This window comes from Mus musculus, chromosome 6 (genome assembly GCF_000001635.26).
Source record: "Mus musculus strain C57BL/6J chromosome 6, GRCm38.p6 C57BL/6J".
Lineage (NCBI taxonomy): Eukaryota > Metazoa > Chordata > Mammalia > Rodentia > Muridae > Mus > Mus musculus.
In genome coordinates, this window is record NC_000072.6 from 36970898 (window position 1) to 36982811 (window position 11914).

At 42.2% G+C, this 11914-nt stretch overlaps 1 protein-coding gene across 17 annotated transcripts in view; it reads right to left on the reverse strand.

The window, feature by feature from the left end:
• Dgki (diacylglycerol kinase, iota) overlaps positions 1-11914 on the reverse strand; it is a 463575-nt gene that overhangs the window by 133517 nt on the left and 318144 nt on the right. For all 17 annotated transcript variants that reach the window (XM_006506259.4, XM_011241385.3, XM_006506258.4 and 14 more), the window contains one exon: positions 4250-4350. In XM_006506259.4, the coding sequence (XP_006506322.1) occupies positions 4250-4350 (101 nt within the window). The remainder of the gene's footprint in view (positions 1-4249; positions 4351-11914) is intronic.

Below are 11914 nucleotides of genomic sequence, written 5' to 3' on the forward strand. Positions count from 1 at the left end.
TAAAATACCACATCTCTGGCCTGCAGAAATCAGGCCACACATCCTTGCCAATTTTTTCTTGGGATAAAGGACTGATAAGCCCTGATGTGAACATGCAGATCTCAGTGGGGGAAAAGCAAGCTGCAAGAGTCACAGTACCACCTGCATCCCAGGAACTTCTCTGGAAGCCAGCCCCTTCTGCCTTGCTCTCCACTTGTTAGGAGTCATTTTTCCTAATGTATTCGCGTCTAATGTTCTCCTACATCAAGTCCAACCATGCTGCCTCAAGCATGATGCTCCATTCTCATGCTCTCCCAGTGCAAGCCCTTGCATGCTCGCCTTGATCATAAGGTTCTCTCTCTCAATAAAGCTCCTTCCTTCCTTCCTTCCTTCCTTCCTTCCTTCCCTCCCTCCCTCCCTCCCTCCCTCCCTCCTTCCTTCCTTTTTAACATTTTAAAAAAATATTTTATTTATTTACATCTCAAATGTTGACCCTCCCAGTCCCTCCTCCCAGAGTTCTTCACCCCCTCCTCCCTCCCCTTCCCTTCTGAGGGGGTGCTCCCTACCATCCCTCCTCCCTGAGGCATCAAGTCTCTACAGGATTGGGCATCCTCTCCCACTGAGATCAGACAAGGCAGCCCTCTGAGACACAGGCATGAGGCTCCTTTCTTAAGGTAACCTTCAGTCAGCACTTTCCCCAAACCCGCCCCTCTCACTTGCACAGTTTCTTGAAAACGTGGACTCCTTAGACCTTTGTTCCTCTCCCTGGACATGCTCACCGTTTCCCACTTTGGACCCTTTGTCACAGAAACTCCACTGGTGTTGAAATGAGACCCTTTCACACAGGGCCCCTCCCTTGCTTCACATCCCTTTAATACAAAACTCCGAGATCCTCTTTCAATCATCTTACCAATCCAAACTGCCTCCAGTCTTCTGGCTGACCTCTGAGTCCAAAGCTCCCCTGCCACTTGGGGGCTTCTGCTCCCTTTGCCATCAATTCCTTTAAGATGCTTGTCACCACGCAGATGTAAAAGCTCCCCGCACCCCACCCTCCTCCCACGCACAACACACAGGGCCCTGAGTCAGGGGTCTGTATCTCCAGAAAGCTTGTCTCATTTTCCCCAGTGGGTTTTTGGAGACGAATTAAAGGTTGTATTTATTTACTGAATAAAAAAAAAAAATGTGTAGAGTTAGCTGGCATCAAAAGTGCAGTGCAATAAGCCAGGGTAGGATTCAGGTAAATTCAGGTGCAAATTATTATGCACATCAAAGTGTAAGTCCACTTAAGTCTCTGGTAGCTAGAACTACAGCCATGTCAAAAGCTGCGTCTTGGTTCATAGACTGTGTAATTACATTTGTGCTTTACTACTGGATCATTTGAATATCTCATTTAGTTAATGGTAGTGAATTTCTGTTGTCACTCTAAGAGACTTGGCTTAGCTTTTTCCTTGTGCTCTCTCTTCCTATCTTGAAAATCACCTTTACCCTGAGAACTAATAAACCATAAGCAATGAAGAGACAGTTTTAAGTAATAACTAAATTTATCAACAAGTGCTGAGGGCGAGCCTATGGAGCATTTTAGTACCCTATGCTTAGACATTAGGGATAGGCCCATGGGAGAGGTGGAGCTTCATGGAAGAGAGACAGAAAGTGTCTGAGATAGTATAGTTGTGTTTCCATCTGTTGATATAAGCAGAACAGTATGGCACACTGGATTACCAGAAGCCCTGAGTTGAAGATGGCAGCAGGACTGTGCTAGCCAGCAAACATCCAAGGCTGTACTCTAATATGAACAACCATCCAGACACACGTGTAGGAAACAATTATGCAGTGGTGGCAAACAGCCCATGGAGCCTGGATAGATCACTCAGCTCTGTCATCAGGAACTATTATTTTAAATAGCATTACCACTGCTCAGCTGAAACTTTTTACCAATAAAGGAATGCTTCTGGCTGGACTCAGTTTGTTTGTTTTTCCTGAATGCAGATCAGAGTACAATTTTCTGGGGCCCTTTCTATCTAGATGTATTTCAGGAAGTTCATTTAATTAGTGCTTCTAAAATAATATGTGTTTTGGCGTGCACATCACATATGAACTTGAACTGGCCTTCACTCATACTCAGCTTGAGCTCTGTCAGCCATTCTGTGGATCTGTACTCAGTTGCATGGTAGACTCTGTGCAAGGCAAAAGGAGCAGGGGTCAGTAAATCCTTAGCCTCGAGAGTTAAGCTTCCCTGCGCGCCTGCAGGTTCCAAGCATCACCGCCATTCGTTAAAAGCGGAACGGCTGACTTAGCAGCTTTTCCTCCCAATTGATTTTCCTTTCAAACTCAGATCTTTAATATAATTCCTTTCTGTTCCCCTCTAAGAGTTCCCTCATTCTCTTGGCTTCCAGAGATACCGCTGAATTTATCTGTCCTGGGCTCATGCCAAATCACTGTTCCCAATTTAAGAAGTTTGCTTGGACAGAAGTTTTATTATTTAAGATAGGATGAGTCAAGAAAGCCCTTGCCAGGAAATGTCATCTTCCTGGAAAAACTCAAATCACAATTACCTCCAGCAACAATGGAGAGATACAGGCCCAGAGGAGATAACACGGATAATTGAACGTTACAGATAAGCCTCCAAATTCCTGTCAGCCAAAATCTTCAGATGTACCCTACCCCCAGCCAAGCTCTCCAGAGCAGATGATAAGCTGCAAAACCGGCCTTGAGATGCATTGTCTTTTATTGGTTTTTAATAATTGGAAGCTATTAGTGTTTTTAATAATCAGAAGCTATTAGTTCGGAATTGTGAAAAGAGGAGGCACGGAAGGCTGCTCTTTGTGAGTAGTTTCAGAAAGTCAACTTAGTCCAACTGTAGCTATACCTCCTCAATACGTGTGCTTATTCCTCTGTCAGTGGGTTAAATTGGACTTTGTACTAATCTATCATTTATACCCTCATTTATATTAGAAAACATAGTTCATAGTGGATTCTTAACAAAAGGAAGAAATGCAGAGACTCAGAGAATGGCTTCTGTCCTTCAGTTCACACTTTCCTGCCAAAGAAGAGGAGAGGGCGGGACAGAGTTTGTGGGAACTGTAAGGTACTGATGTCTGTGGAAGAGGATGCTCACTGAAGCAGGTGAGAGAGTCAAAAAAGGAGTCTCCTCACACAACTTCCCAGAGGCTCAGTGAACAACCTACCCGGAAAGGCCCCTGGCTCACTGCCGTCTGCAGATACCAGAAAAAACCAACTCTCAACTGAAAGGTCTTCCATCTGATAAAGCTTGTGCCAGTTCAGTTGTAAGTGAGCAGAGCCAGGAAGCGACTCTCCCAGGAAGCCTTGCTGCTCTCCCTATCCAGCATCGTTTTCCCTCATTTTAACTACTGGCCTCTTACAACTCAGGTCTACAGTGAGCCAATTGATAGTGGGCTTGACGAAGCTTTGGTTTCATTAAGTCCCTTCTTTCTAGTGACACTCATGTCTGTTTTCTTGAGCACTGGTCTTTCCTTACCCCATTTTATTGCATCTAACTACTGGTTCCCACAAGTAAGGGGTATCTTAACCCAGAACCTTAAATACATGTTGTACTTATGATAGCAATGTATTATATATTCTGCCCAATGATGTCTAAACATCGATCATGGTGTAGAAACTGATCTAAAGTAGCGGTCAGAATATACACCATATCCAGTAAGTACTGTTTGTTGACATACATTAACAATTAGCTATGCATTCAAGGATATACAAGGAAGTTAAGCATTGACGTAATTCATAGGTTGACTCAAACTACAACTTCAGAAACAGTGTTGCATTATAATATAACCAATCACCCTATTGTCTCGACATTCCAGGATCACGGTCTTTGGTGTGACATCCTACAACAATATAGGAGCTGAAGGGACTGGTGGGCTTGTCCAGATAACTCCACTGATGATCCAGAGCACAAAGCAAGCTCCACAAAGAAACCTGTGGAGATTCCTAAGTTTCTAGATGTTTCTGTGTCAACCTTCTGCAGATCTCGTTTTAGATAAAGCTAAGACTACAGAGGTATGTAATCCAAGAGCACTCATGTCAGAACACCCAGCTCTACCTTTTCCCTTCACTGTTCCCATTTCCTTTGGCTCATACAGAGCATCACCAGGAGCTCCCCTGTCACGTGCACTTCCCTCTTCCCTTCTCCAGCTGCAGTTTTCAGACAGGAGGACCAATGACTCTACCCATCAAAACATGGAGGAACCAAGACCAAAGAGACTCACCAAGTGCCCCTCGGGCACTAGTAACTTACAAGCTTCCCGGAGTTTGTCCTTGTCATAGTGGAGTCCTTCATAGTCTTGTAAACTGATTTTGTTCACACGGATCCTCAGGCGATCTGGGACAGACTGGGGACTGCAAGGCAAAAAGCAAGTGGTCAGATATAGTGCTGGAGCAGAACTGGAAAATGAGAAAGGGTCCTGGAGAGACTGGGGGTGATCGAATCTCCTGTGGGTTAAAAGAAGAGGTTTGTTTATAAACCAGAAATACACAAAAAGTATCTGAAGAGTCCTTTTCTAGAAACCTAATGTAACTGCAATTTAGGTAAGAACAAAGGACTAGGGGGATAAAAGGCTCTGGGAAACATTCCTAGTAATATTTGCTATTAGTTTGCCAAAAGTTCAAATAACTGTGTTTTGTTGTGTAATAAATTAGACACACAAGTAGTGAAAAATAATGAGAACATGTTAGTGCTACAAAATAAAATAGTGGTAACTATGTCTGTAGCAGTCAAAGCTGGAAAATGTACTTAAAAGTACAAACGAGGCATCTACAGTAAACAGGACCAAGTTGAGCCTTCTCATTCTGTTGAGGAGCCTTGGGAAGCACCACTCAGTTAAAGGATGGTATAACTTAAGCTGCCTGTGAGCTGCCTTGGAAAGAAGCAGGTAAGTTGTGCTGAAAGAACTCCTTCAGGCCAGCCCAGGACAGGTTTTCATTAGTTAATCAGGAAGCACCAAGTTCCCGGAGGCCTCTTGTCCACCTGCCTAGATTATGTGCATTTGTCCTAAGTCACATCTTCAAGTGGTTTAATCCTTGGCCTGAGCTGAATGAAAACAAACTTAATTGTTATCATTTCCTCCTGTGGATCAATGTATTCCTTTTGGTCCATGAGAATACATTAGTTTCATTGGTTGAAAGAACTTTCTCAAACACAAGACAGCTGCTTATGTTTATTTTTTTATAGTAAATGATAATAAACATTGCCAATAAGAGAAAGGGAGAGAGAAATTTGAAGTATTTCAATGTAGGTATATAAGTATACAGATTCTAAGGAGGCTAGCAGGTTGACACATACGAGGGTCACTGTATTAAAAAAGATGCCAATACAAAACCACACAGAGGCTAATCCTGAGCAAGCCCTGGAGACCGATGTGATGGCTGGATGGCCCATCACTCAAAGTATGAACCACTGGGTGGCTAATCTACCGACATTGACCTGGTTATGCTAGAAGCACAGGGGAATAAACCTGACACCAGTAGATTAGTCATGATAAGAAGACATCTAGTTTTGTGGAATAGCTACAGATCAATAGACCAGACCTTAAGTGCCACATGCCTACAAGCATCATGTCACCAACAGATAAAAACTGTGGTTTCAAAATATAAAGTGATTTTAAGGTCATACGGCACTATAAGGCAGAAGTAGTGTCCCACACTCATCATTCTGACCTTACTATTATATAATATTCCTCTGAGATGCTGAGACCACGAGACTACAAATAAATAATACCAAGTGTCCTCGTCTAAGATAGCAAAGCCATAACATGGTTTAGCCGGGTCAGCTGATCTCTACCTGTTGCCGAGAGTGTTATATTTATCAGTAAATGGTTTACATGAGGTTTGTTAAGTGAACTGTGACACATCCTAGCAAGAAAACATGAGGCGGGTATTGCAAATGGATGCATAGATCTGTAGTGACTGAAAGGGAAATCTGACTATGGCATACTTTAAAATACGACTGTAAAGATCATAGAAAACTATGTATGGCCTAAATTCTAGCACTTAAAAAGACTTAGAAGTTTGTGTATCTTCAGGAAATGTCTGTGCATCCAGTGATGACATCCAGTATGGGGTCAGTGAGTTCTGTGTAGATATTCTTTAAAGAGATGGTGTTCAAATTCCACGGAGTTCTAGTTGTCTTAAGTAGACTGGAGGCAACAGGACTAAAGACCACATTAGTAAAGCACTTGCCAACTGTAGGCAGAATGTAGAGAACTGTTGGCCAGTCCTTCCTTCTACTTCCATGGACAACACCCATACCAACACCATCAGAGTCTACTCTCTGTCTGCCCACATTTACCTATGAACTTCACATTTTTGCCCACTGATTCAACCCCCTTCCAATGCTCCCTCTGGAAACACTAAGCTCCAAACTTCCATGAAGTCCTCTATGGTCATACTATAGGATCAACGGTTTGAATGGAGTTTTGCAGATCCCAAATGGATTGACACATTATTTTATTTCTTCTCCAGGACAATTAGCTATGTAATAATTCTGTCACTAACCAGCATTGGATTCTCTTATCCAGCCACCTTCGTATTGCTTTGAGCTCCCACCCCTTACAACCACTTAACAACAGACACCAGTAAGAGTTTTCTTAAACCAAGCCTTCTAGCTAAGCTATCATGTGTATGGCTTCCTAGTAAATGATGACCTAAAATCTTTTTAAAATGTTGACTTAACTGAAACTCGTTAATAATTTTTCAGGCACCAGACCATGGATTAATTAATGGAAATTACCTTCCACTCATTCTTGACCCCTGCCTAAGCAGCAGAGGTGGGACAGGGGGCAACAAATCCAGTTATTGAGAGAAGCTGAACTCCCAAGTAGACTGACTGGATCTGAAGCAAAGTCCTTCCAGCTCCTAGCTCATCTGTGATTTAGTCTCCTCATCTGTAAGATGGTGACAACAGGATCAACCTCACAGGAACAGCATAAGAACCAATCAGTGCATGTGATTCACCTTGAAAAAGTGCCTAGAATATTCTAAGTGTCAAAGAGGCAGTGGCTAATATCATTGTGATAATTGCCCTGATCGTTTCTCCCCTAAACGAGATTCTGCCCAGCAATAGCATCTGCTGCTGCCAGACACTGGAAGATTTAGAACTGATACAGGAACATCCCTAGCCATTTCTAATTAGGGTCTTGGGGGTGGGGATGGGGTTCTTTTGGGGATGGTATCATGACTCATGAATATTCTCCAACTTGGTATTTCACAAAGCCAGCTAATGGCAAGGAACTAGACAGCTAAAAACACTGAAATTAAGTGAAAGCCAAGCAATTCAATTTTATCCCTGTGTCACATTATATTAGTGTCCCATTACTGGCTGACTGAGGTGGAGGACAGCAAAGCTGTTCCTTGGAGTCTGGGGAATAGCCTAACCATTAGTTTTCTAAAATTACTTTTTGCCAAGGAAGTTAGTAGAGCATAGAAGAGACTCCTAACTTGAGTATAAAGAAACTTGCCTCCATGCCAACATCTACAGGCAACCCATGCTGACTTAGGCATTGTACCAAGAGTTCGAAACTTGGCTTTCAAAGGGCACTTAAGTTTCCTATAACAGAGCCAGAAATCTGTGAATTGCCTTTTCTATTGAGGTGGGAGATTGCAACCTGTCCTTTTCTCACTTATTTCTTCTGCTACCTTATACAGAATCAAAAGTCACCATATAAATCTCTCTCTTAGCTATACAAAACACAGCTGTTGCCTTGTGAAGTGGGAAGGGACCATTATCCATTGCAACAACTCTCTGAGTATTCAGTGCCATTCTCTTAGTACTTTCTTTTCCTTCATAGATGCTGCTGGTGATCCCCCATCTCCCTCTTGGTGTGTGTGTGTGTGTGTGTGTGTGTGTGTGTGTGTGCATGTATGCATGTATGTGCATTGTGATGGATTAAACTAAAAGGAGAAAAAATTCAGAGCTATATATCTATGAAATCAGTTGACCAAGAACACAATTATAGACAGTGAATGTTTGCAAGAAACTTTTCTCAAAGATGTTAGATATATAAATCTTAATTCATTTTGCAGACAGGACCCTTAAAGTTACATAATTATTCTACATGCTATACTTTGTGAATCTCATGTCTTAATTAACATTTCTCAGATGGCTCATTTCAAGGTGTACCCTTTTGAAAAACTCATTATACAAGTGCATTGATTTTCATGCAGAAATCACAAAGAAGGTTGGTTTGCTTTACCAAGGCAGAAAACAATCACAATCCTGTCTCTTTCCACCTTCAGGCTTGATTTAATAATAAAAATGAAATCCCCTAAATTCTATCATGACATGTCAATATGAGGTTCTACTTAAGCATAATCTAGGCTCACTAAAGTGTGCTTCTAACCAATCTTTTTTGTTTTGTTTTGAGACAAGATTTCTCTTTGTAGCCCTGGCTGTCCTGGAACTTGCTCTGTTGATGAGGCTGGCCTTGAACTCAGAGATCCACCTGCCCCTGCCTCCTGAGTGCTGGGGCTAAAGGTGTGCACCACCACGCCTGGCTCTTTCAACTAGTCCTTATGTTATGATAGGCCTGTAATTGAATATTAATTATTAACATAAAACATAGCAGGGATGAGTCACTTTCTCCTTGCAATTCCAACACCTAGAATGCCACATTTCCCAAGTTTCCAGTAAGTATTTATGTGTTACCCTAGACCACCACGGCCATGAGGCTTCAGGACAGGTTGGCCCTTTCACAATGCTGCTTTCCATTCTACATAACTGTCCATTTCTGTGTTCTGTCTGACCGGTAGATCAGGAGGTAAATCCAGGAGGGGGTGTGGTCTCCCCACCTACCACTGTATCTCTAGTGGGATCCACATAGATGAAAAGAGAATTGAGAACTAGAACTCTTTACCAAAAAGACCAACAGCCCACCTCAAGATACATGGTGTTCAGTTAAAGGACAATAACCCAGGAGTACCAACCACCAGCTCTTCCCATCAGCTGCCCAGCGGGATTTCAACTTCAATACAAGTATAACTGCAACTTCCTTCCGGAATATTCTAGAAATTGCTGAAAGTTTCCTTTGCACATTGTTTGCAACTGACATTGAAAATCATCTAAATATAAAGGCTTCTGAGAAGGCCTCTACAATAAAACAAATTGAATCACAGTTTCTGAGCAGAGATTTAAAACGGCATTCTGACACCTGCTAACTCATTACAAAACATTCATCTTGAGTTATCTTCTGCTGGACATGTGAAAAAAAATGCCTCAGGATTCTAAAACTGTGCAGAAGATTTTTAACTCAATAAGAATAATCCAAAAATTACATTAACAGTGGGCTGTCATGTGATCCTACTACCAGACACATGTCACTGCGGAATCCTTCCCAGCTTGCCCGTTTTTCTGTATGGGGAATGCACTACTTAGTTTTATGTCAACCCAACAAAAGCTAAAGTCATGTAAGAGCAGAGAACCCCAGTTAAGAAAATACCTCCATAAGATGGGGCTGTAGGCAAGCCTACAGAGCATTTTCTTAATCAGTAAATAGGTGTGGGAGGGCCCAGCCCATTGTAGGCGGCACCCCCATTGGGCTGCTGGCAGTTCTGAGTTCTATTAAAAAAGAAAAAAAAAGCATCTGTCCACACTCAAAACAAACCACCACACCAAACCTCCACATCTGTACCAAGCCCAAAGCCCAACGTCTATACCATCCCCAGGCTAGAGCTGCATTTACTTTTGATGCTATTGAACATCTGGCTGCCAAACTAGAGCTTCCCCTCCATGGGTTCATGGCTACGTCTTATCTCCACTTCCTCCTTCCGCTCCACTTCTGCAGGCTAACCCCCCACTTCTCACCCTAACTCATGTTTTGGCAGCACTGCACACTATGGTTTGCTCTGCTCCCAGAAGCTCTTTCCCCTTGGGCCTTTGTTGAAAGCTGTCTTCTGACTTCCCACCCAAGCGTCCAGGAAGTCCTCGTTTCTCTCTGGTGTGCCTCTTCTCCTAAACATCTTTCTAATATCTGTGCTTCTCTGATATGTACACATCCCATAGAGCAAAATACTACCATCACCCAGAACGCACAGGAGCTCCCTGTAGCTAAAATCCCCATCCCATGACACACTGTTTGAAATGGAAACATGATCAGGACACTAGGATTTGGCTTCCTCCCATGGTTAAGACATGAGCACCTTTGGAGCCATATGACAATGACCTACATCTCTCCTATCTCTCACAATGTATAATAAGCTTGTAACATGTTAACATCCATCATACCAATGGAAAAGAATCTCTACCTGTGATGTGTCATCATCTACAAATGTAACTCTCATGGGTGTGGACTCTCCTGGCCCTTCTATATGCTAAGCTGACAACTTTCAAGGAAAAATGTCTCCATGTGCCCTCCAAACACAGTCATATGTTCCATCTGAAAGAGCTTGAACACTGGAGAAATGCCATGGTGAGAGGTGAAGAAGGGCAAAACACACCACCTCTGAGGACAGGTGGGATTTCAGTGTAGGAAGAAAATGTGGATTTGTACTAAAAGTTCTGCCAATTCAAATAGCTGGGATGAAATCTGGTTGAGAACAACACATTATATACTTGTATGCTCAAGGTACATTATACAAAGAAAATGTCATTCTGTAAACCAATACCACATACAATGAATATACACCAATGAAAATTGAAATTAAAACTTTGTTAGTTAGCACAGTAAAAATAACATAAAAACAGTTGGAACTGAGACAAGGGCAGAATTAAGTCCCTTTGCTTCCAACTTATCAGGCCAAAGTCAAAGTCATTTTAATCTTAAGAAGTAAATCCATGGAACAGAGGGTTTCTAGTTACCAAAAAAAAAAAAAAAAAAAAAAAAAAGTCTTATGATTCCAGTATAAAATGCTGGCTTGAGGTCCTTTCAGAACTGTAGCCTGCAATAGCAGGGAGTTCCTTTGTTGTTCTGACTGAGAGGAGAAGCTTGGGAATAAGTTCTTGGGATGGAGCCAAGGAGACATAATGGAATAATGTGAGTCATACTCCATCAGGATGACTGTGGCTCTCCTGTGCTCAGGAAGACAGACATTTCCTAGGTCAGGATTCGATGTCTATTTAGCAAACAAAGATCCACACTTATTTGCTGTCTAAAAAGCTTCCGTTGGGTTTACAATCCCAGAATGTTTTATTATCCTGTTAAATCATATTCATGACTGACAAATTGACTTTCCTTTGTTGGAGAGCAGTACGGGGTGTTATGATTTGAATGAGTTTTTAAAAATGTCATTTCACAGAAGAGAATGTGTGGCCTTTTGCACGTAACAGGATGGGCACTAGGATTAAGCTTCCAAATACAGGCATGCATGTTCCTTCTCAGCCTCCCAAATCCATGGGTGAACTAAATAGTGTTATTTGAATGAATGTACCCAGAAAATCAGGTAAATAAATTGCCATCTTCCTGTTGCAACACATATTTCATATACAAACCAACGGGGAAAAAGATTGAGAATTAAGGTCTTTTTGTTTATGACTCCGAACACTCCATCAAAACAGTAAAAGCAATAGCCAGGAAACACAAAGCAATAAAGGAATCAAAACCAATATAACTACTGCAATGTGTGGTTCCTCCAGAGGACTGTAGTGTGGCCATGACAGAAGGTCAGTTAAGGGCACAGGCTTTGGAAGGGATCACAGACTGCAGGCTAAACCTTCATGTTTAGTGGAGACCTCTCCTTCATTCTCACATGACAACTGCTACTGTCATCTGCATGAGGTAATGTAGTCAAGGTGAGCCCTGACTGAGCTTGTGCCGTGCTGATTAAGCAGCTTCCAAAGCTGTGAGCTAGAGAAATTCGAATGTCTTCTCCTTACAAAGTTATCCTGCCTTGAGCATTTTGCAATAGCAAGCGCCATTCATACAGTTATCCTCTAAGCCCACTGGGTCAGGAAAGACTGGAATGAAAAGACTCC